This window comes from Lagenorhynchus albirostris, chromosome 19 (genome assembly GCF_949774975.1).
Source record: "Lagenorhynchus albirostris chromosome 19, mLagAlb1.1, whole genome shotgun sequence".
In the NCBI taxonomy this organism is placed as follows: Eukaryota; Metazoa; Chordata; class Mammalia; order Artiodactyla; family Delphinidae; genus Lagenorhynchus; species Lagenorhynchus albirostris.
Window position 1 is genome coordinate 12,625,798 of NC_083113.1, and position 22,106 is coordinate 12,647,903.

A 22,106-nucleotide genomic window follows, 5' to 3' on the forward strand; every position below is an offset into this window, starting at 1 on the left:
GGCTCCGGGGGACAGGGGCAGGCGGGCGGGGCAGGGGCCGGGGCAGCGGCCTCAGGGTGGGCTCAGGCGCGGGCTCGCGCTGGGGGCCTCTGCAGCGCCCGCGCCTCGGTCCGCGCGTCCGTCCGGCGGTCAGCCCCACTGCACACAGTCTGCGGCGACCGCCGCCTCCGCCTCCTCATATGCCCGCGCCCGCCGGGGGGCCGGCGCTGGCCAATCAGGGGCGCCGCCGTTCTGATGGACGGCCCGCGGCCCCGCCCCCGGTACTGCAGCTGTCCTCCCCGCCCCCCACCCACTGCAAAGCGGCGGCGAGGCGGCGAAGGGGGAGCGCTGCGGGAGGCGGAGACCCCCGAAATGAGGGACCTGGAAACCCCCGCAGTGTGGGGTGTCGGCTCCGAGGAAGGGGCGCCGTGGGTGGGAGAGCCCCAGAATCCCCCTCATTGTGTGCCACCAGAGGGAGGAGTGCGCTGTGGAAGGTGGACACCCACCACTGGGTGGGGGGAAAGCCCCGTAAATCACCGCAATAAGGCAGGAGGGCCAGAGCACCTTCTTCTGCAGTGAGGCAGGGGGGAACCCTGGGGACTGTGGGGTGCTGTTCAGGAGGGGGAGATGGAGGGGGCACAAGGGGCAAGGAAGACCCCACAGTGAGTGGGGAAGCTGCAGAGGGGGTAGGAGCCCTGAGGCTCCCCTCACTGTGTGACCTCCCCCCAACACACACACTATGGTATGGCAGTTATCCAACGAGACACAGCTGCACAGGTACACAAGAGACACATCACAGCCAGAGGATTCCACCAAGCATCATACTCACACATGACCATCACCCAGACAGCACAGATGCTGTGGACACACACGGACACCACCCCACCACTCACCACCAGTTTCACAATCACATTCCATCACACACCAGCTAATACCCTCCCACACACCCTACACTACCCCATCAAACAACCCCAGGGACTCACAAACATGCAGAAATGAAACACACATAGCACACACACCTTGCGCACCCCATCACACCATAGAATCAGAGTCATAAAATGCCATGTAGATTAACACACACCCTCAAAACACAATCTCACAGATATGCACATCACGCACTCCATCAGAGCTGGCCTTAAACCACCTCACATAGAGAGCCATAACCACAAAATCCACGGACCCACAAACCAGTACACATCTACACTCAGCACCATAGCACAGGCCTCACACTGCCCCAGACACCACTTGAGGCTTTGTGAACACTGTTTCACGCAACATCACACACACTCCTCCCCAATATATCCGGGCATAAGCAAAGGCCCACAGTGCAAAATTGCCAAAGTGTTGCTAATTGTGAATGACAGACAAAAGGTGCACACAGACTCACACACAGCACAATAATTCACTGACACAGATCACACAACACCATCCCACACACCTCACACACTACACACATCATGTATCGCAGTGCTATCTCATACACCTCTGTTGTAGCTCCAAACACACCCCCCATGCCCACACCCACACACCGCACATCCCATCTTGGTATGTATATACACACACAGATGCACAGCCAGCACCCACACCCCAGGCCTGTCACATACACACAACACCCCGTCAGCCACCCACTGGAGCCTGAGGAGTTACAGCCTCCTACCCCCACCTCTCTGCTCTACGAGGAACACTCCCAGACTCTCCCTGAGAAGGGCAGAAGGGGCAGAGAGCAGGCAAGAGCCTGTCTCTGTAGCTTTCTCAGAATGTGGGTATCCTTCCCACCTATGGGAGTGGGGATGTGGGGGACAGGCAAGGGGCACAGAGTAAGCCTGGTGTATAGCAGGTGAGAGGGGAAGGTTAAGGACCTGGTCACCGAAATGTGTGAAAGGGTGAAGGCCAGAGGGAGACACACAAACTGAGAAAGACAAGAGTCAGAGATTCAAAGCCACAGAAAGATGGGCATGGACAGGGAAACCGGGCCAGAGAGTAAAAGGGGGCAGGGAGGTGGGTTCCTTGGCTTCCCCCGGCACCCAGAGCCTCAGCCCAATCCTGTACTCTGAACCATCCCCATCCCTCCCCGCTGTCCCTTGTTGCCATGGTAATAGGGAGGCCGCATTTGCAGCAAAGGAGGCCGGGCTTGCAGACCTGGCTTGTCTCCATGGAGACTGGGGAAGGGGGGAAGCCACATCTTCTAGCCCTGGTAGTTGCCCCCCGACAACTCTGCCCCCTTCCAGAGGGAGGGAGGGAAGGAGGGAGAACCTGTCAACATATTATCTTTTCCCCCTCCACCTAGTCCTACAGGGATGGGCTTGGACCATGGGAGGGAGATTGGGGTGACAGAGAAGCCTGGGGATGTCAGGATCCCAGGAGATTCTCGACTTTCTCTCCTCTTGCTTTCCAGCTGGACTGGGGGAGACCCCGGTCCCCCACACCACATCCCAGACACAGGCTCATGTCCCGCCCTCATGCACTCCTCAGCCTGGTGAGACTGATGACTGTGCACCGTGTTCCCAGCGCGAGGCTTTGCGGAAGTTGGGTGAGGGGGGGAGGGAAGATTTACGAAGGTCACAGGGATGGATGGGGACAAGAGAACTCGGCAAGAGAGATGGAGGGAGAGACTAAGAGAAGAAATGGACACACAGAGTTCAGAACCAGAGAGAGGCAAATAGGAACAATAAAACAGAAACACCAACAAAGACAGAGAGATGGGCAAAGACAGAAATGAGAAAACAGGCGTAAGAGGCAGATAAACAGAATTACTTAGTGAAGATGACAGAGACACGCAGGGACATAGAAAGCCAGGCAGACACGTTTGGCACACTGGGGAGACTTAGAGATAAAGACTGGGGAGACAGAGCAGAAATGCGGGTGGGGGAGACTCAGAAATGGGGAAGACCCCAGAGGAGATCTGCTTGGTACTGGAACAGAGAGGGAGACAGGCCAGAAATGTCTGCAATCATATTCTAGTCACCTTGACAGACTGACAGTCCCGCCCAAGGGCAGAGACATTGATTAGTCTGTGAGAGATGTGGAAACGAGAGACCTTGAGACACAAGCTCATCCCCACACCTGTCTGGGCACACACACGGCAAGGGTCTGAGACACAGAAGAGGTCAGATGGAGACTGGGGGCGCTGTGTGCCAGGCGGGGTCCCCCGAAGTGTGGCCTGCCCAAACACTGAGAAGGCAGGCAGGTCCTGCAAGGGAGACAGGGCAATGCTGCGCTCCAGGACCGCCAAGCCCAGCAGGCCGGTGCTGAACGGACAGCTCCCGAGCTCTGGGCCCCCTGCCCGAGGGGCGGGGCCCAGCCTCGCTCCTTTCCCTCGCTTGCTCCCTCTCTCGGTCTAGCGTTCCTCACTGCTCGGGCCCCCTACCGTCCTCATCTAGTTTTCTACAGCTTCTTGTCTCACCTGTCTCTGTTCCACCTCAGTCTCTGCTTCTCTCAGCCCCAACTCCCCGGGTCTCTTATTAATATCCCTGTTTCCTCTGTCTCCACCTCGTCCCCTTCTCCATTCTGTCTCACCCTTCTCCCACCTCATCATGGTATGTCTCCCTGTGTCTCCCCCTTTGCCCTATTTCTCCATCTCTCTCTGAGCCCCCCCATAGTCTCTCCCCATCTCTACCCCATCTCTGTCTCTTCCCTTTCTGTCTCTCCGCCATCCTCTCCCCATCTCTTTCTTTCTCTCCACCTCTCCATCTCTCCCCCTTCCATTTGGCCTCGTTTTGGTTCTGGCTGTGTGACCTTCACTTGTCCTTTCTCAGCTGCAGTTTCCACAGAAACCTCCAGTGGGGCGGGGGAGGGCGTGGACAGAAAGCAGACCCACCCTTCTCCCCGCTCAACCAGCCGTCAGCCTACCCCGCCCCACCTCCTCCCTCCCCCCCGACTGGGATTTCTCACTTCCTCTCTTGGGGCTGAGGAGGTACGTTCTCAGCAGAAACACAGGGTCACAGTCACACAGCTGAAGGTGGGTTCACGGATGTACACACATACACACATGCACATGACTACAAAGTCATGACAAATTACCCTGGCCCAGGCACACACTTGCCACCATACGGGCCACCCAGGCACCACCACACTGAACTGTTCACTCACCCTCCCCTCCCCCAGCCCCATCTGGTTTCTGTCTATGTCTCCTTTTCCTGGTGTCCCCGCCTCTCCAGACCCCTGTATCTCTCTCCATCTGTCTCAGGGTCTCTGTCACAGCCTCCTTCTGTCCTGAGAGAGGGTCAGTGGAGAAGGGCCAGCTGCCCGGACCTGGGCTGACCCGCTGTCTGTGGGCAGGGCGGAGAATCGAGAGAGTGCAGGAGTGACTATCCAGTCTGTGGTTCTCAGCAGACTGCCTGGAGGGGGGAGCCCAAGCCTTCAGTGCCCTCGCACCCCTAGGAAATGAGACCCGGGTATCCCCAGTTTTGGGGTTTTGTTCTTTTTTTATTCCAACGGGGACTGGGGTGTGGCAGGGGGAGGGATGGGGGCCCAACTGACCCCCTCCCTGTGGGGGTCTCATAGAAATTCCGAGGTTTCTCCCCAAAAAAAAGAGAGAAAGAGAAGAGTCGAGGGGCACCAGGGGACACCCATCTGCCCAGAGGCCTCCCACTTCTCCAGAAGTGGGGAGGGCTGCGTTAAGTCTTGGGGAGCCCGAGCAGTCCCAGGATGGGGTTCTCCCCGCGAACTGCTTTCCGCTTCCGGGAACAGCCCCTGCAGTCCTCGGCCCCTGGAGTCCTCGGTTCCTGCGCTCCTCTTGTTCGCAGTGGGGGACGGAGTGCGGGCGTCCGCGGCACCCTCTGGCGAGTCCACTAGGGGGCGCAGGCAGGTTCCGGAGCCGAGCCTCAGACTTCACCGGGAACCAAAGGCAAAATCGCGGCGTCCGGCGCGCGGGGGCACAAGTCCCGTCCCTCGCCCACCAGGGAAGCGAGGGCGGCCGGGGCCTGGGGCGAGCCCAGTCCCTGCGGTCAGTCCGGGCGCCCGCCCGGCCCCGCCCATGATCACTCGTGCTCGGCCAGCTCACGGGGGCCGGCGGGGCCGGGCCGGGACCGGGGCGGGCTGGTGGCTTCAGCGGGGGCGCCCAGGCCACGCGGGGGCCCGCCGGCTCCGGAGGCCCGCAGCGCCTGGATGCGCCGGCACTCCTGACAGACACGCACGTGGGTGCAAGGGTTGGGGGCGGGGGGCCGGGCCCCGCCGGGCGGTCCCGGATCGTCCAGGAGGCGCTGGGGGCCCCCGTGCGCGCTGCCAGCATCCCCGCCCGCGCCGGCGGAGTAGAGCTTGCCGTTGCTGAGGCGCATCTCGCGGACGGCGCGTAGCGACAGCAGGGCCCGGCTTGGGCCTCCCGGGCGCCGGCGCCGGCGAGAACGCGACGTCTTGCGGCAGGACACCGCGTGCCGCAGCTCCTGCAGCATCTCCTGGCACACCGACACCTGGGGGCGGCGCGGGGCGCGGTGGTCACTGCCTGCGACCTCCTTGCCGCCGCCCCTCGCCGCTCCTTTCCCCTCTGGTCCTCTCGGAAACCTCCACACCCTCCTGCTCTCCCCGCCCCACCTCTGTGTTCACCTCTCTTTCTCTTTCCTGCAAGCCCTTTCACCTCCTCTCTTCCACCCTTTCCTCATTTCCCATTCTCTTCCCTCACAGTTCCCTTATTTCCCCGTGCTCTTCCTGTCTCGTCTCTCCACCTCTCAACTCCTGTCTCTCCTCCACTTCTCGCTCCCGTCTCCATTCTTCTTTGGATTTGTTCTTAAATCTGCCCTTCACCTCCGATCCACGCTCCTCTCTTCCTATTCCTTCCTCTTGCCTTTTCACTCGAAAGTTTATAACTGCTTCTAGTCCTTCCCTCGTACTCGTTCTCCATCCTCGGCCACTGATTCATGCACGCACTATTGCCAGACGTATTTGCTGACCGCCTACTGTGTTCCAGGCACTGTTTCAGGCACTGGAGATACAGCAGAGAACAAAACAGACAGAAGTCCCTGCCCTCATGGAGGTTATATTCCAGTGTGCAGAGACAAAACATAAATATGTAAATATAAGTTTTATGTTAGATGGTGATGAGTGCTTTGGAGAAAAATTAAATTGGGAAAATAGGTGGGGGTGTGGGTGGGGAGTGATGCTGAATTTTGAGATGGGTCCTTAGGGGAGACTCATTGAGAAGAGGATCTGCAAGTAGACAAACGCAGTGCAGGATGAGCTGCGTGGGGCCTGGCAGGAGGGAAGGCAGACCGTTCAGCTGGTTACAGGTGTGAGGTGCTGGAGGAATGTGGAGCAGGTCAGGGTGGCCAAGGTGCGGTAGGCAAAGGGGAGAGGGAGGAGGTGAGGTCAGGGGAGCAACGGGGGCCGGCTTGTGTAAGGCCCAGAGGCCACGGTAAGGGTTTGGCTTTTACTCTGAGCCAGACGGGAGCCACTGGAGAGTTTTAAGCATAGGACTGCTGTGCTTTCACAGGATCCCTCTGGAGCTGTGCAGAGAACAGACTGTAGGGAGGCCAAGGGCAAGAGCAGGGGGCCCACTAGGAAGCTGCTACGGTCACCAGAGATCAGATAGAGGGCGTGAGAAAGAGGGAGGAGTGAAGGGTGACTCCACATATTTTGGCCTGAGCAACTGGAATGATGGCATTGCCTGATGGGTGGGCAGGAGCTCTGTGTTGGCCACATGACGTCACACACTACCTGGTGGACATCCACGTGGAGATGTCAAGTGTGGAGCTGAATTTACAAACCGTGGGTTCAGGGAGAGGCCCCTATAAGGGATACACATTTGAGGGTTATGGCAGGCAGCCTCCAAGATCCTGCCCCTGGGGTGTTCACACCCTTGTGTAGTCCCCTTTGCCTTTGTATGAGGTTCACTCTGTGACCAACAGAATAAGGCTAGGTCAGCTGACATTTTGGCTTCTTCCTGACTCTCTCTTGCATCACTCGCTCTGGGGAAACTCAGTTGCCACGGCGTGAGGACACTCAAGCGGCCCTATGGAGAAGTCCCTGTGTGAGGAACCGAGGCCTCCTGCCAACTGCTATGTGAATGAGTGTATTTTTATTCTCTCTATCTTAGGATGTTTTGACATCTGAAACATCTTGCTAGCCAGGGAGAGACTGCCCTCCCAGAGCTAGCCAATTGTTAGGGATAGCAAAGGGCTGGGAACCTGCCTTTCACATGAAAACCAACCAATCCTGAGTCTATACACCCCCTTTATCTGACTCTCACACATCAAGCCAATATTTCCCCTGCCCTAAATCAACCCAGGGCCGGGTACCAGACAATTAGAGACCACCCCTCTAGTCCAGAGCCTGCTGACAGTACGCACACTGCCCAGTCCTAAGCCGTTTCCTTAGCTGCCTTGCCCTTCTCATGGAAACCCCAATAAAGGCTCTGCCCTAGGTTTCTCTCTCCCTTCTTCTGCCTCCTGACCAAATCTGGTGCTTTCCTTGTGGCCCTATGTGGCGTGGTAGGCCCCCTCCTGTCAGGTAATGTAAGTAATAATTTCTTCTTTCACTGGCATTGGCCTCTTCTGCTCAGTCACTTCCATAAATTAAAACCCCACAGGTACATTTTGAGACAGTGAGCCATCCTGGAAGTGGATCCTCCAGCCCCAGTCGAGCCTCCAGACAACAGCAGCCCCAGCCAACATCATGACCATGACCTTACCAGAGACACTGGGCAGCCAGAACCACCCAGCTAAGCTGCTCCCAGATTCCTGACCTATGGACACTGTGAACTGATAGAAGTTTGCTGTTTTAAGTTGCTAAATTGGGGGATAATTTGCTACATGGCAAAAGATAAATAATACAGGAGTCATCAGCATACAGATGGTCTTACAAACCATTTGGCTGGATGGGATCACCAAGAGAAGGGAGAAAGAGAAGAGAAGAAGTCCAAGGATCGAGCCCTAGGGCGCCCCAACAGAACAGTGCCCGAGAGGTAGGAGGAAAATGAGGCAGGAGCAGGGAAGAGAGCGTTGTGAGGAGAGAGTGATCGGCTGTGCTGAAGCCCATGGCTGCCCCATGATGATGAGGCCAGAGACTCAGGCGCTGGATTTCAGATGCGGAGGTCGCTGGTGGCAAGATTGGCTTCAGAAGAGAGGTGGGGACAGGAGCTGGATGGGAGTGTGTCCAAGAAGGAATGGGAGGACAGAAACTGGAAACAGCAGAGGGACACACCCTGTCAAGGCTACAACAGAAGGGGAGAAATGGGGTGGTGACTAGGAGGGGAAACGGGGTCCAGAGAGGGTTCCTTGAAGATGGGAGAAATGACAGCACATCTGTATGCTGCCGGGCTTGATCCAGTAGAAGGAGAAAAGCTGATGATGCCGGAGGGAAGGAGAGAACAGCTGAGGAATGTCCTTGGGAAGGCGAGAGAGGAGGAGACAGGGCGCATGCGGAGAAGCCTTAGCGAGGAGCGTGGATGTTCATCTAGAGTCACTAACGGGGCGAGTGGAGAAAGCATGAGGGTAGGTGGATGTAGAGGTGGGGCTTGGCACGCTTTCCGACTCCTCTGCTTTTCTCAGGCCAGGAGAAGCAAGGTCATGGGTTCAAAGCAAGGAGGAGAGGGGGTTGGCTGGAGGCTGGCAGAGAGAGGGAAAGGTTGGAATCGCGGAGGAGCACGGGGGCCCGCGGGGTTAGCACTGGAGTATGGCTGGGGACCACCATGCCCGCGTGTGGGCTGAGACCGGCCAGCAAGTCTGTATTCCTGCTGTCGCATTCAGCTGCATTCTCCTTGCCCCTGTCTCTCCTCCTATTTCTTCTTGCTTTACCACCTCATTCTTTCCCCATATCCTTCTCTCTCTGCCCCTCCACACTCCTTCCCCTGCATCCTCATCTCTGCCTGCGCCCTCTTCCCCCTCTGTCCTTCCTCATGTTCGTGGACCCTCTCTACCGCCTTCCGTCTGCTCTCACCTCTTTTTTTTTTTTTTCTGGCCGCACCGCGGCTTGTGGGATCTTAGTTTTTTCCCCCATCAGCGATCAAACCTAGGCCCTCTGCAGTGACAGCGCAGAGTCCTAACCGCTGGACCATCAGGGAGCTCCCTGCTCTCACCTCTTTATGGACCTCCTGGACCCCTGGAGTCGCTCCGATCCTCTCACGTCCCCAGCTCCCAGCCCCCCAACCCTCGCATTCTTCCAGTAACGGCTCCCAATGCCATAGTGTTCACACCCCCTGCCCCTGGGGTCCCACTTCTTCCCACACACCCTTCGCCAGCCCCCTCACCTCTTCTGACTCTGCCGATCTCCGCGTGGACCATATGAATTCCATGACTGCCACGAAGACAGCAATGATGAGGCCACAGATGAGCACGACAAAAATGCCGCCGATGTTCTCCATGCCCAAGCCTGGGGGTGGAGGGGGAGAGCCAGGGGTCGGGCTGCGTGGGCCAGGGGTGGCAAGGGGCCTTTGGGAAGGGCACGGCGTGCAGGGGTGGCTGACCTTTAGCTCGATGGTCCTCTTCCTTGGGGCACCGGCTCCCCTCCCACCACTTGCGCTTCAGGATCTCCAGCCGGTTGTTCTCCTGAAGCTGCAGAATGGCCAGTGTGATCTCATCCCGGAACGGGGAGCCTGGACCGGGCACACGGGGGGTGGACGGTCATCGGGACCCTGGAGCCCTGCCGGCCCAAGCCCCAGATGTTCCCTCCCCTCTGCAGCTGCTCTCCTCCCACCTCTGCAGCATCCCCAGCATCTTCCCTGTCCACCTTCAAATCTGACTACTGCTCGCCACCTCCCCTGCAACCACCCCTGGGCCAAGCCTCCACTTGTCACATTTGTCACCAGTCCCCTCTCCCTGTGCCCCCCCCACTCTCTCCCCGCCAGGCTCTTCTCAACACAGCAGCCAGAGGGACAGTTTCAGAAACACAGCCAGAGATCACGCCTCTCTGGTGCTTAAAACTCTCCAACAGCTCTGTCTGCAGCTAGAAAAAAAAATCTTCAAATGTTCAACAACATTCTGCATTCACTGGTCCCACCACCTGGGGCTCCCTTAGGACCTTTGCCTCTGCCTGGAATATTCCTTCCCTCACTTCCTCAGGACTCTGCTCACAGGGTGCCTCAGGGGCTCTTCTCTAACTCTATTTAAAATGACAGCAAGCACCCCACTCCCTGTCCATCTCTTCCCCTTATTTACTTCAGAGCAGTTGACACTGCTTGACATCACATTATAAAGCTATGTGTTTACTGTCTGTCTGCACCCCTAGTAGACGGCTGGAGGTGAGGGCTGAGCAGCTAGCTCCCCGCTGTGGCATCCCAGCACCCAGAGCAGTCCCGGCACACAGTAGGACATCAGATCTGCCAAGTGAACGAACCCCCAGCCACACCTCTCCTCTGCGTGGCCCCAACCCTGGATCACCTCTCTCCTCTCTACCCTCAGATCCTCCCCTTAAACCATCCTTGGGCCCCACACACCCCACCCATATCCTACCCTCTACTCATTTCTTCATTTACTACTATAGTTCTTGAGCATCTACCAGGTGCCAGGAACTAGGGATGCAGGCAAGTGGGGTGCTTGGTATTTACCAGGCACCTACTATGTGCCAGACCCTTGGTCCACAGAAGCGTATTTAAGTCTCACAATAATGCTGTGAGGCACGTGTTACCACCCTCATTATCTGCATGAAGCAGGTGACACTCTTGCCTGAGTCAGGGAGGAAGCTGGGATTTGAATCCAGGTTGTTGGGACTCCAGAGCCTGTCCCTCAAAGCACCAGGCTATACTGCTTCCCTGATACAGCACCGACCCTACCACAAAGCTGCTAAGATTTGGGGTAATTTGTTATGTAGTCATAGCTAAGAAATGCAGTGGTCATCAGAATATAGGTGGGTTTAAAAGCCGAAATGCCAAAATTTGGTGGCAAAATTGGTGGTGAGTTTCCAGCACCAAGCCCTGGAAAAGCATGTCCAAGTCTCCCTAGCAGATCCATCCATCATTCTTCCTCCCTCCCTCCTTCCCTCTCTCCCTCCCTTCCACCGATCCAGCAACATCCATTATGTTGCTGGACCACCTGCTCTGAGCCAGGCTGTGGGTTTGGTGCAGAGAATATGAAGTAAATAAACCCAGGTCCTCACCCTCGAGGGGCCCTCGGACCAATGGGGGAAGGCAGGGAATGCGCCTCACGGCTCACGCGCACTGACTTGTGCACAGTATCACCGGGTTCTCCCAACAGCCCTCCAGGGCTGGAGCTGATCGTTCCTAGGCCTGTTCATATGCAGGTGGAGGGTGCAGAGGCTCAGGAAGGTGGCATCACCTTCCCAAGGCCACACAGCTAGGAGGCCACACACAGCACACCCAGCCTGCTCGGGAAGGGCCTGGCCTACTCCCTGGCCTGCTCACACAGCTTGGTTTCAGCTGCCTGGGGACCCACGGCCTCCCACCCCACCCCACTGACGCCATACCCAGCGGCATGCCGATGCCGTAGCCCTTGGTGTCGAGGAGACCCCCGATCTGGGTGAGGTTGCAGTTGAGACGCCGGTGGTACTCATTCATGGTGGACTCGAGCAGGAAGGCATAGCGGGAGTTGAGGACGCGGGCGATGCCCTCCTCTGTGCTCTTGACAAACACACTGGGCTGCTTCGACTGCATGTAGTTCCACATACGCTGGTACGTCTGGTACCGTGAATTCTGGACAGAGGGCGCATGAGGGGAAGACGGGTGAGGGTCTTTCCACTCCTGCCTTTCCCCTGAGCCCTGTCCCCTGCCCTCTAGAAAGTCTCCCTCAACCCGAGAGAGCGGGGAGACCAGAGGAGGACAGGAAGAGCCAAAGACAGAGGAGATGCACAAGACAGACAGACTGCTCAGGGCCAGATCCAAGCCAACCCCACACCCACCAGCCCAGCGAGGACCCTGAGGACCGAAGGCTTGGGAAGACGCAGCCACAGCCTGCTCTTCAACCCTTTTTCTCTCTTCCACCCCTGGGCCTCAGCTCGGCTTGACACCAGCCCTGTCTTCCAGTGTTCCCAGGCCTTATTCAGAGAAGCTGGGAGCAGGTGCTCAACCATATACACCCAGCGCCCAGCCTGCTTCAGGGAGACCTGCGTCCAAGCCAAACAGGACAGCTTACTTCCTACGGCCCCGCGGGAACCTTCTGAGGAATGCACTGCCCTACCCTGCGCTGCTGTGCACAGCGGGGATCCCGAAACCAAGCCTGGGTGGCTCCGGGGGCCCCACCTGAAAGAAGGTCATGGTGGAGCCAGCGTGGATGGTACCATACTCAATGTTGGTCTGGTCCGCCAGGTCGTCGGCCGACTCCACAGGCACCTCCATGCGCTGCACGGTGAGGAAGGCAGCCAGGTTGGCCGTGTAGGAGGAGATGATGATCAAGGTGAAGGCCCACCTGGGGGGGGGGAGGGGTGAGCTACAGGCTGGAGCCGCCACTGCCCCCCTGCCCCTGTGGCCATGCGCCCCACTGGTGGTGCCCCCTCAGTGACCCCAGCATCTAGAAGGCTGACTGCTGACTAGTGGAGGGGCTGGGAGCATGGAATCTGGAGCCAGATTCCTTGGGTTTAAAATTGCTTTCAGAGGGCTTCCCTGGTGGCTCAGTGGTTAAGAATCCGCCTGCCAATGCAGGGGACACGGGTTCGAGCCCTGGCCCGGGAAGATTCCACATGCCATGGAGCAACTAATTCCCGTGCGTCACAACTACTGAGCCTGTGCTCTAGACCCCGCGAGCCACAACTCCTGAGCCCGCGTGCCACAACTACTGAAGCCCACGTGCCTAGAGCCCGTGCTCCGCAACAAGAGAAGCCACCGCGATGAGAAGCCCATGCACCGCAACGAAGAGTAGCCCCCGCTCGCCGCAACTAGGGAAAACCCGCGCGCAGCAACGAAGACCCAGCGCAGCCAAAAATAAATAAATAAATAAATTAAAAGAAAAGAAACGTTGATTTCCAAGGCAGAGCTGTCCTGAACCATGGCAAGCCCTTGGGTGTGGCGGCAGGAGGCTATGGCCTGTGTGGACATGAGATGAGGGGCCCAGGAGGGGAGTTCTGGCCGAGCTGCTGCTATTCAGGGGGCAGCCAAGTCCCTAGAGCACTGGCACCCACCCCCACCGCCCTACCACCAGCCCTGGCTTGCTGAATCACCAGGCCGAGGTCACATCTGGAGATTAAGAAACATCTGTTGAATGACTGAATGTGGGGGAAGACTCGGGGTGGAGACAAGAGTGAGCCTGAGGTCAAAGGGGTCAAAGGTGAGAGAGGGGACATGACTGTGGGCTTCCTGGGTGACAGCGATGGGAAGGGGCAGAGAACGCCCAGCTGGGGAAGAGGGTCCCTGACTGAGGAGCAGAAGGGATGGGCTGTAGAGAGTTGGTCACTGGTCCCCCACCTGACTGGGGGACTCGGCCAGATTTTTCACAGCAGGTCCCTTCACGCCCTCTCAGCCACCTCCTCACACATGCCTCCCTCTCGTGCCCGGCTGGAATGCGCCTCCCTCTCTTTGGCAGGCATGCCTCTGTTTGCACCTTCAGATGAAACAGCCTAGATGGTACCTCCTCAGAGGGGCCCTTCCCGAGCACCCTCATTCTCTACTGTTCTCTTTCACTGCACCCTGTTTGGTTCTTCAATAGCGCAGTTTACATACATCTGATACATCATTATATTAAAAATGTTAATAAAGTTTAGTCGGGGTGTGTGGTAGGCAGAAGAAAGGCTTGCCCCCCAAAGATGTCTACATGCTCATCCCTGGAACTTGTGAATATGTTCCCTCACAGGGTAAAAGGGTCTTTGCAGATATGATTAAGTTAAGAGTCTTGAGATGGGGAGATTAGCCTGGATTATCTTGTTGGGCCCATGGAATCACAAGGGTCCTTATGCGGAAGAAGGAGGTCAGAGTCAGAGAGAGAGATTTGAAGACGTTATGCTGTTGGCTTTGAAGATGGAGGAAGGGGTCACAAGCCCAGGAACGCAGGCAGCTTCTAAAAGCTGGAAAAGGCAAGGAAATGGATTCTCCCCCAAAGCCTCCAGAAGAACTGGCCCTGCCAACAGCCTGATTTTAGCACAGTCATATCTATTTTGCACTTCTGACCTCCAGAACTATAAGAGAATAAATTTATGTTGTTTTTAAGCCACGAAGTTTGTGGTAATTTGTTGCAGCAGCAACAGGAAATGAATACAGGGTATAACTCCTGACATGATGCCAATTTCAAAATGTTAAAAAAAAAAAATCATCAAGATTCAAAAGTTTAGGGATCTCCCTGGCGGTCCAGTGGTTAGGACTCCGAGCTTCTACTGCAGGGGGCACGGTTTCGATCCCTGGTGGGGGAACTAAGATCCTACATGCCATGCGGCACATCCAGAAAATTTTAAAAATTAAAGAAAAAAAAACGTAGGGGCTTCCCTGGTGGCACAGTGGTTGAGAGTCCGCCTGCCGATGCAGGGGACGCGGGTTCGTGCCCCGGTCCAGGAGGATCCCACGTGCCGCAGAGCAGCTGGTTCCATGAGCCATGGCCGCTGAGGCTGCGCGTCTGGAGTCTGTGCTCCGCAACGGGAGAGGCCACGACAGTAAGAGGCCCACATACCACCAAAAAAAAAAAAAGAAAAGAAAAAGAACGTTTCAAAGCCCCGCTGCAACTAAGGAGCCCACGTGCTGCAACTTAGGAGCCCACATGCTGCAACTAAGGAGCTCTGGAGCCGCAACTAAGGAGTCCGCCAGGTACATCTAAGACCTGGTGCAACCAAAACAAACAAACAAAAAGTTTCAAAGCCAATGGACCAAGCAAATTGCAAACAACTGCCAGATGGTAGTTAGCCTCGCTTAGCTGGGAAAGAGAAAAACCTGCCACCGTTATGGCTAGTCCTGAACGAACAAGTTTTGAATCAAACAATATCTTCGGGACATATTCTTGGCATAAAATATGATGTCCTTGTGTTTATTTATCTGTTTATTCTCAGTTCCTTTGCCTCTTGAGGACTGATTTTCCACCTGCCTGAGTGCCTGGCACATGGAAGGGCCTGAGAAGCACCTCTTGCTGAATGACCACTGAGCATAGATCCTGACTGATGGGGAGGAGGCCCCATGCCTCAGTTTGCCCTGGAGAGGCACCCAGGGCCTACGGGGTGGGTGGCACTGGGGCGGGAGGCTGGCTCAGCCCAGCCCTGCCTCTAGCCAAATGCATGCTCTTTAGCAAACCACTTCCTCTCTCTGGGTCTCGATCTTCTAATCCATAAAACCAGAGAATATTCCTTATCCTAAGCATGCTCCTCGGCTTTCTGTGGTTCTAATGAGGAAAAGGAGCTGAGAAGAGTTATATGAACTGCAACTAAGCCCAGATGCTATTTCAAAGATAGGGTGGCAAATGTGAGTGCTTATGGAAGCCAGGCCAGAAAGTGACTGAAGGAGGACTTTCCTGGTGGCGCAGTGGTTAAGAATCTGCCTGCCAATGCAGGGGACACGGGTTCGAGCCCCGGTCGGGGAAGATCCCACAGGCCGCGGAGCAACTAAGCCCATGTGTCACAACTACTGAGCCTGCACTCTAGAGCCCTCGAGCCACAACTACTGAGTCCGTGCACCACAACTACTGAAGCCTGCGCGCCTAGAGCCTGTGCTCCGCAACAAGAGAAGCCACCGCGATGAGAAGCCCGCGCACCGCAGTGAAGAGTAGCCCCCGCTCGCTGCAACTAGAGAAAGCCCACATGCAGCAACAAAGACCCAATGCAGTCAAAAAAAAAAAAATTAAAAAAAAAAAGTGACTGAAGGAGGGAGAGAGGACTGAGGCCAGTGGAACAGGCATCGACGCCAGGTGGGAACGCCAGCCGAGCACTACCAGATCTCCCAAATCTTTGAGAAAAGTGAGAAATCTGAATTTGGGGAGTTTCCTGGTGGCCTAGTGGTTAGGATTCCGGGCTTTCACTGCTGTGCCCCGGAACAAAGATCCCACAAGCCGCGCAGCGTGGCCAAAACAAAACAAAAAGAGGAATCTGAATTTGTAAGTGAATTTACCCAATTTTTAAATGCCAACTAATTCAAAATCTTTTAAACTATGGGCCAGACACCACCAGTTGTCAGTGTCTGCTCTCTGACACATAGGTTCTTGGAGCTTGTCTTGGGGGCAAAATAAGTTCCGTTCAAAATAAGTTACTGGGTCTGGGTAATTCCCCGGCAGTCCAGTGGTTGGGACTTGGTGCGTTCACTGCTGAGGGTCCGAGTTCAATCCCTGGTCAAGGAACTAACATCCCACAAGCCATGCGAGGTGTGGCCAAAAACAAAAGTTACGGGATCCACGTGGGACTTTGAGGGAGCAGGTATCCCTGTCCGGGGCCTCAGCCTCAACGTCTGGACAGTGAAGGCTGTCCTGGCTCAAGGATTCCAGTGTCTCTGTGATTGCCCGGGCAATGTCCGAGACAGCAGTAACAATGCCAATACTGTCCTGATTATAACCCCTCAGGTCAGCAGAAGCACTTTCCCATCCCTTAGCCACACCGAATCCTTACAACCTGAGACATGGGCATTTTTATCCCCATTTATCAGATGAGGAGACTGAGGCATGGAGACCCAAGGTCACACAGCCAGTGAGTGGCAGAGCTGGGGCTCAGCTGCCCCCACCCCATTCCCTGTCACACAGCTTGTGTGGGACACAGGAATGGGCCCAGGCCTCAGAACCCCCCCGCCCTCCTCCCCACCTCCGTCAGCCCCGGCTGGGGCAGACAGGCAGCCTCTCACCAGACTCCGCTGACGCAGCGTGTGGACAGCGCCCGGGGCATGATCTCCGAGCCCTGCTGCATGAAGCCCCCCACGGGGAACCAGAGGCTGTTGCCCAGCGTGTACTGATTCTCCAGGATGTGGGGACGTGCCCGCAGGCACGGGTGCGGGTTATACCACTCGTAGGGGCTCAGCCTGTGGAGAGACACGGGGAATGGGGAGAAAAAGGAGAGGAACAGAGGAAAGAGAGAGCCACCGTGATCAGAAGAGATGGGGGGACAAAAACGGAGGGGAAGATAGACAGAGATGGACAGAGAGAGACACACACACACACACAGAGAAACAGAGACAGTGCAGGCAAAAGGGGAGGGGGACAGAAAGAATGGGAAGGGGAGAGACCCAGAGAGAACCACGGAGCAAAAGTCAGAACCACAAGAAGGAAATACAGAGACAGGGCCAGAAAGGGAGAAGGGAGGGTGCAGGGAATCCAAGGCCCCAAGTGGAGGCCGAGGATGGTCCAGACAGACAACAGAAAGGTCAGGCATGGAGACCCCAGCTCGTGCTTCCTCCCCGCCCTCTCCTTCCCAGGCAGCAGGTAGTGGACTCACCTGGCGGCCAGGAACAGGACGCAGCTGACAGCCAGGTAGGCCAGAAGCATGAAGAGCCACACAGCAGGGGAGAAGGGGTCCAGGAAGGAAAAGTAGCCAGGCTTGCGGCCCTGGTGGGAGACGGAATGAGAGCCGGAGCCACACAGACCTGAGCCCCTCGCCCAGCCCCAGGGCCCATGAGCCCCACCGGCCCATCCGAGGTCCAGCCCACAGCCTCTGCCTCCCTTGGGTGTCCGGCCCCAGCACCAGCCCCCACCCCCACCTCCAGGGGAACCGTACCATGTGCACACGGTAGAGGATGCTGATTCCCAGGGTCATGAAGGGTTTGGAAAAGTCGATGACCTTCTCCCGCTCAGCTGTGATGGTGAACGCAGCCACAGCCAGGTCTGCCTTCTGCTGGAGGGGAAGCGGGGCGGGGGTAGATGGGCGGGCCAGGGAGACAGATGGGCAGTTAGAGAGAACGCACTGAGGGAGCGACTTAGAATATCAGAAGGTGAGAGAGAGGCAAAGAGAGAGGACAGCAGAAGGAGCCAGGGGACTGGCTCCAAGAGTGCACCTCGGGCCTCCAGCTGGACCCTTGTCATCTCACATCTGCTGTAAGCGGCTCCTGTGGCCTCCTTCCTGCCCGGCTGCCCTGCCTCATCCAATCTCTCCCACTCCCCAGTCAAGTTCATCATTAAGACCCTGCTTTATAAAACCTACCGCTGACCCCCACCACTCCCACCATGCCGGGGTCTTGAAGAGAGAGCCTGAGATTGGAGCTGAGATGCCTGGACGCTGACCCACTCAGGACCCTCTTGGAGCTTTGGTTTTCTCTTCTGTATGAACAATTAACAGGGAATATTTATCAAGCGCTTACTGTGTGCCAGGCTCCATGCTAGATTTCACTTTATATAGATTATCTTGTATAATCCTCTTAACAGCTCCCTGAGGGCCACTACTAGGCCCATTTTATAGAAGGGGAAACTGAGGCTCAGAGAGGCAAAGGCACTAGGGAGGAAAGGCAGGGGCTGGGGACCATAAAGCAGAGACATGACCTCCACTCTCCTGCCCCTGGCAGACACCAGGGACCTAGATGTGTGCATGAAGCCACCCCTGACACACAGGACCACGCCCGGCTCAGTTGAGGTAACGACCTCAGGAGAAGCTGCACGTGGTCTTGAGTCGGGGAGGGGTGGCTGGGGTCCAGGTCTGAAGTGGTGAAGGGTGGGCAGTGGGTGGGGTATGGCGGAGAAAAGGGTGTGTGTTGGGGTCTCGCTGACACACTGGAATGCCTGATCCAAAGAGGCCGTCTCGCTCTTGGCCAAGTGCACATCAGCCAGTCGTTAGCTGTGGGCAGGACACAGGCTGGGAAAAAACCTGGCACTTCTCACACACACACACACACACACACACACACTGCACACGTGAGCACTGTACCCGGTCAGGTCTACACCACCATGTGCACACCATGCCATATCCACACATGCGTGCCCAGACACAGGCTGACCCAGTGACATACTGTCCACGTGGACTCAGGCAGACAAACCCGTGCCCTGCACGCGAGTGTAGGGAGGAGTGATGACATCGTGGGGGGCATTCCCTAGAGGCACAGTGCACACACCCAAACACGTGGGCTCACGTGTGCACATACATGACAGAGGGGGCAGGGTGCTGGGAAGGGCCGCGGGTGGGAGTAGAGAGCCCTGGCTCTGCCCCAAGCTCACTGGGTGACCAGGGGCAGGCGCTTGCTTCCATGTCTCTGGGCCTCAGTTTGGTCCTCTGTAAAACTGGGCGGGAGGGGAGCGAGTTGTCTCCTGGATTTGGAACCCGGCTCCCAGGACGCTCCTTCCAGGCATACTGATTCCATCGCCCAGGGCTCAACCGGGCCCCAGCACTGACTCCAAATTCAAGTAGAGTCCTCCCCCTGGGGCTGAAATAAGAGTCAAGGTCCTGGATCACTGGCCTGGGAGGAGGGACACACTCACCCCCCAAGGGGCTGAGACTGAGACCACATGAGGTAATACAGACTAGGACAGAACTGGGGTGGGGAGAGAGGGCACAGGCCCCAAAGATACTGCAAAGAGACGTGGCACAGGCTGAAAAGAAAACCAAGGTCAGGGAGAGATCACGTGGACCCAAAATGAAATCCAGGGTCTAGGAGAGAAGAGATCTGAAAGGCAATTCGATGTCAGGGAAAGAGGACAGACCCAGAAGATTAACCAAGAGTAGAGAGAGACAGCATAGATGAAGCAACTACGGCAGGGTGAGAGAGAGATGGCACGTCCCCAAGGCAGAATCCAGAGGCGGCCATGTGTGGCAGGGGCCCAGAACGCACTGGATTCAGAGCATACCCCTGGGAATTCCTGGGTGTTGAGAGTAAGGAGTGGTTCCCCCCCCCTTTTTTTTTGGCCACACCCCACGGCTTGTGGGATCTTAGTTCCCCAACCAGGGATCGAACCCGCGCCCTCGGCAGTGAAAGAGCAGAGTCCCAACCACTGGACCACCAGGGAATTCCCGGTTTTCTCCTTTCTTGTGCACTTGCCACTCTCGTGACTAATATGTGAATCGTTGTGAACAATGTTAGCTAATACAGGAATCTTTATTTTTATGCACCCACAGGAGGTCTGTCCTGGCAAAGGCCCCCCACGATAACCCATCAGCCTCCTCACTGGACCCCTGCCTCTGCTCATAACACGCCCCCCATCCAAAATGATAGTCACCTGTTTAAAAACCCTTGGGTGGCTTTTCCACTGCACCTAAGGGTGGCTGGAGCAGAAAGGTGGGTGGGGTGGGAAATGCAGCAGAGTGGGGACCAGAGCCCTGCAGGGCCTTGCAGGCCAGGGGAAGGGGGCCGGATTCTACCCCAAGGGCAACAGAGGACATCACATCAGAGGGTGTGTGCAGCGGAGGGTAACATAATCTGGCCGCCCTGAGAACAGACCACAGGGGCAAGAGTGGAAGCTGACTAAAGATGCCCACAGAGGTGCTGGGGGTGGGGCTAAGTAGAGGTGGAGAGGAGGTGGTCCGATTTGAGATGAATTCCGAATGGAGGACAGACAGATCCTTAAATGCTGCAAGTTCTTCTAGACCCCTCTCAGAGTCTTGGGAACCCCTGCCCCCTTTCCAAGTTATACCCAGGTATAAGTTGTTGCTCAAATCCAAAAACCCCACCAGATATCCGCAATACCAGACAAACAGCAAAGGTCTGAGTTTCAGCTCTATGGGGACCCTCGTCTGAGTTTCTAAGGTTTAATCTTTCCAACTTCTTCCCCTTTCCCCTTAGCCCTCGGGGTGATGGCTGCTTCCTCCAGCTGCTACCTTCAGGATCCATTAGATTTCTTTTTACTCTTTCAGTTAGTGGGTTAACAACTTTACACCTAGTTAACAATTTTTTTTTTTTTTTTTTGGCTGCACTGTGTGGCTTGCAGAATCTTAGTTCCCTGATCAGGGGCTGAATCTGGGACCTCAGCAGTGAAAGCATGGAGTCCTAACCACTGGACCGCCAGGGAACCCCTAGTTAACAATTCTTTGTATTAAATTCTCTCTGTTCAAATAGCTGATAAGAGGGGAATTCCCTGGTGGTCCAGTGGTTAAGACTCCGAACTTCCACTGCAGGGGGCACGGGTCCGATCTCTGGTCAGGGAACTAAGATCCCACATGCCTCGAGGTGCAGCCAAAAAAAACAACAACAACAAAACAAAACAAAGAAACAAACAAATATAGCTGATATGATTCTGTTCAAGTAACTGGCACTGTTTTGTCTCCAGACTGGACACTGACTGACTGGTATCAGCCGTGGGTTTATTGCCAACCTCCTCACTAAATGTTATTTCAGACTCATAAGAGCTGATCAGCAAAATGTTGCCAATGTGATGGACCAGCGTCAAGAGACCAAGTTCTCGGTGTTCTATATCGGGGTCCCCAACCCCTGGACCGTGGACCGGCACCGGTCCGCAGCCTGTTAGGAACCAGGCCGCACAGCAGGAGGTGAGCGGCGGGCGAGTGAAGCTTCATCTGTCGCTGCCCATGGCTCCCCATCGCTCGCATTATCGCCTGAACCATCCCCCCGCCAGTCTGTGGAAAAATTGTCTTCCACGAAACCAGTCCCTGGTGCCAAAAAGGTTGGGAACTGCTGGTCTATATGATGGCAGAAAGCAAGAGAGTTGATGTCAGCCTGAGGCAAGACTGAAGGTTTATACTCCTGGCTTCTGGTGGTCCTTGGAAAGTGGTATGGAGGAAAAAGCATTTGCTAGGTCAGTAGCTCACACCAGCTGCCAACGGCTGTGTTGACTTGCTCCAGTAAAGATACTTCATTTGGGCCAGCATCTGCGATTGGAGTCACCACCTGATTGCATTTACAAGAATCCACAGTCATTCTCCAAGATCCAGCTGCCTTCTGCACAGGCCAAACAGGCTAGTTGAACAGGGATGAGATCACTACCCCTGCTTCTTTCAAGCCGTTAATGGCGGCACTAACCTCTGCAATTCCTCCAAAGGATGTAGAATTGCTTTTGGATTACTATCCTGGGAAACAGGGGGAGTTCTAGGGGCTTCCACTGGCTCTTTCTACCGTAATGACCCTGACTCCACAGGTCAGAAAGCGTATTCCAGTTATACAACCAGGACCTGGAAAAACACAAAGTGAGTCCAAGGGCCTATCAGGCCCACTCTGAGTGGAACTTGGGCTCAGACTCCATTTATCACTTGGCCACATAAACCCTACTGTGGTCCACCAGACAAAGCAGGAAAAATCAAAATGACTTGCCATCTATGAAAATGACAGGAGGTTGTCTGAATATCTAAAAATCCATCAAAAGCCTCAGTGCCAAGAAGGAGCCTGTATAGAAACTGGTGTTAAAAAAGAAAAAAAAAAAAAAAAGAAACTGATGTAGTCTTTCTGGAAAGCAGTTCAACAGTATATAACAAAAGCCATACGAAGGGTTTTC

The 22,106-nt window shown here is 55.9% G+C and overlaps 1 protein-coding gene across 3 annotated transcripts in view; it reads right to left on the minus strand.

Moving 5' to 3' along the window:
• Window positions 1-4,396: 4,396 nt before the first annotated feature.
• GRIK5 (glutamate ionotropic receptor kainate type subunit 5) overlaps window positions 4,397-22,106 on the minus strand; it is a 51,828-nt gene continuing 34,118 nt past the window's right edge. For 2 of the 3 annotated variants that reach the window (XM_060130444.1, XM_060130443.1), the window contains exons 13-20: window positions 17,458-17,574; window positions 17,179-17,288; window positions 16,592-16,765; window positions 12,101-12,266; window positions 11,329-11,554; window positions 9,374-9,502; window positions 9,158-9,279; window positions 4,397-5,387 (exon numbers count right to left, since the gene is read on the minus strand). In XM_060130444.1, coding sequence (XP_059986427.1) covers window positions 4,959-5,387; window positions 9,158-9,279; window positions 9,374-9,502; window positions 11,329-11,554; window positions 12,101-12,266; window positions 16,592-16,765; window positions 17,179-17,288; window positions 17,458-17,574 — 1,473 coding nt within the window. In that variant the 3' untranslated portion in view covers window positions 4,397-4,958. The remainder of the gene's footprint in view (window positions 5,388-9,157; window positions 9,280-9,373; window positions 9,503-11,328; window positions 11,555-12,100; window positions 12,267-16,591; window positions 16,766-17,178; window positions 17,289-17,457; window positions 17,575-22,106) is intronic. The other variant, XM_060130445.1, reaches the window with a different exon arrangement.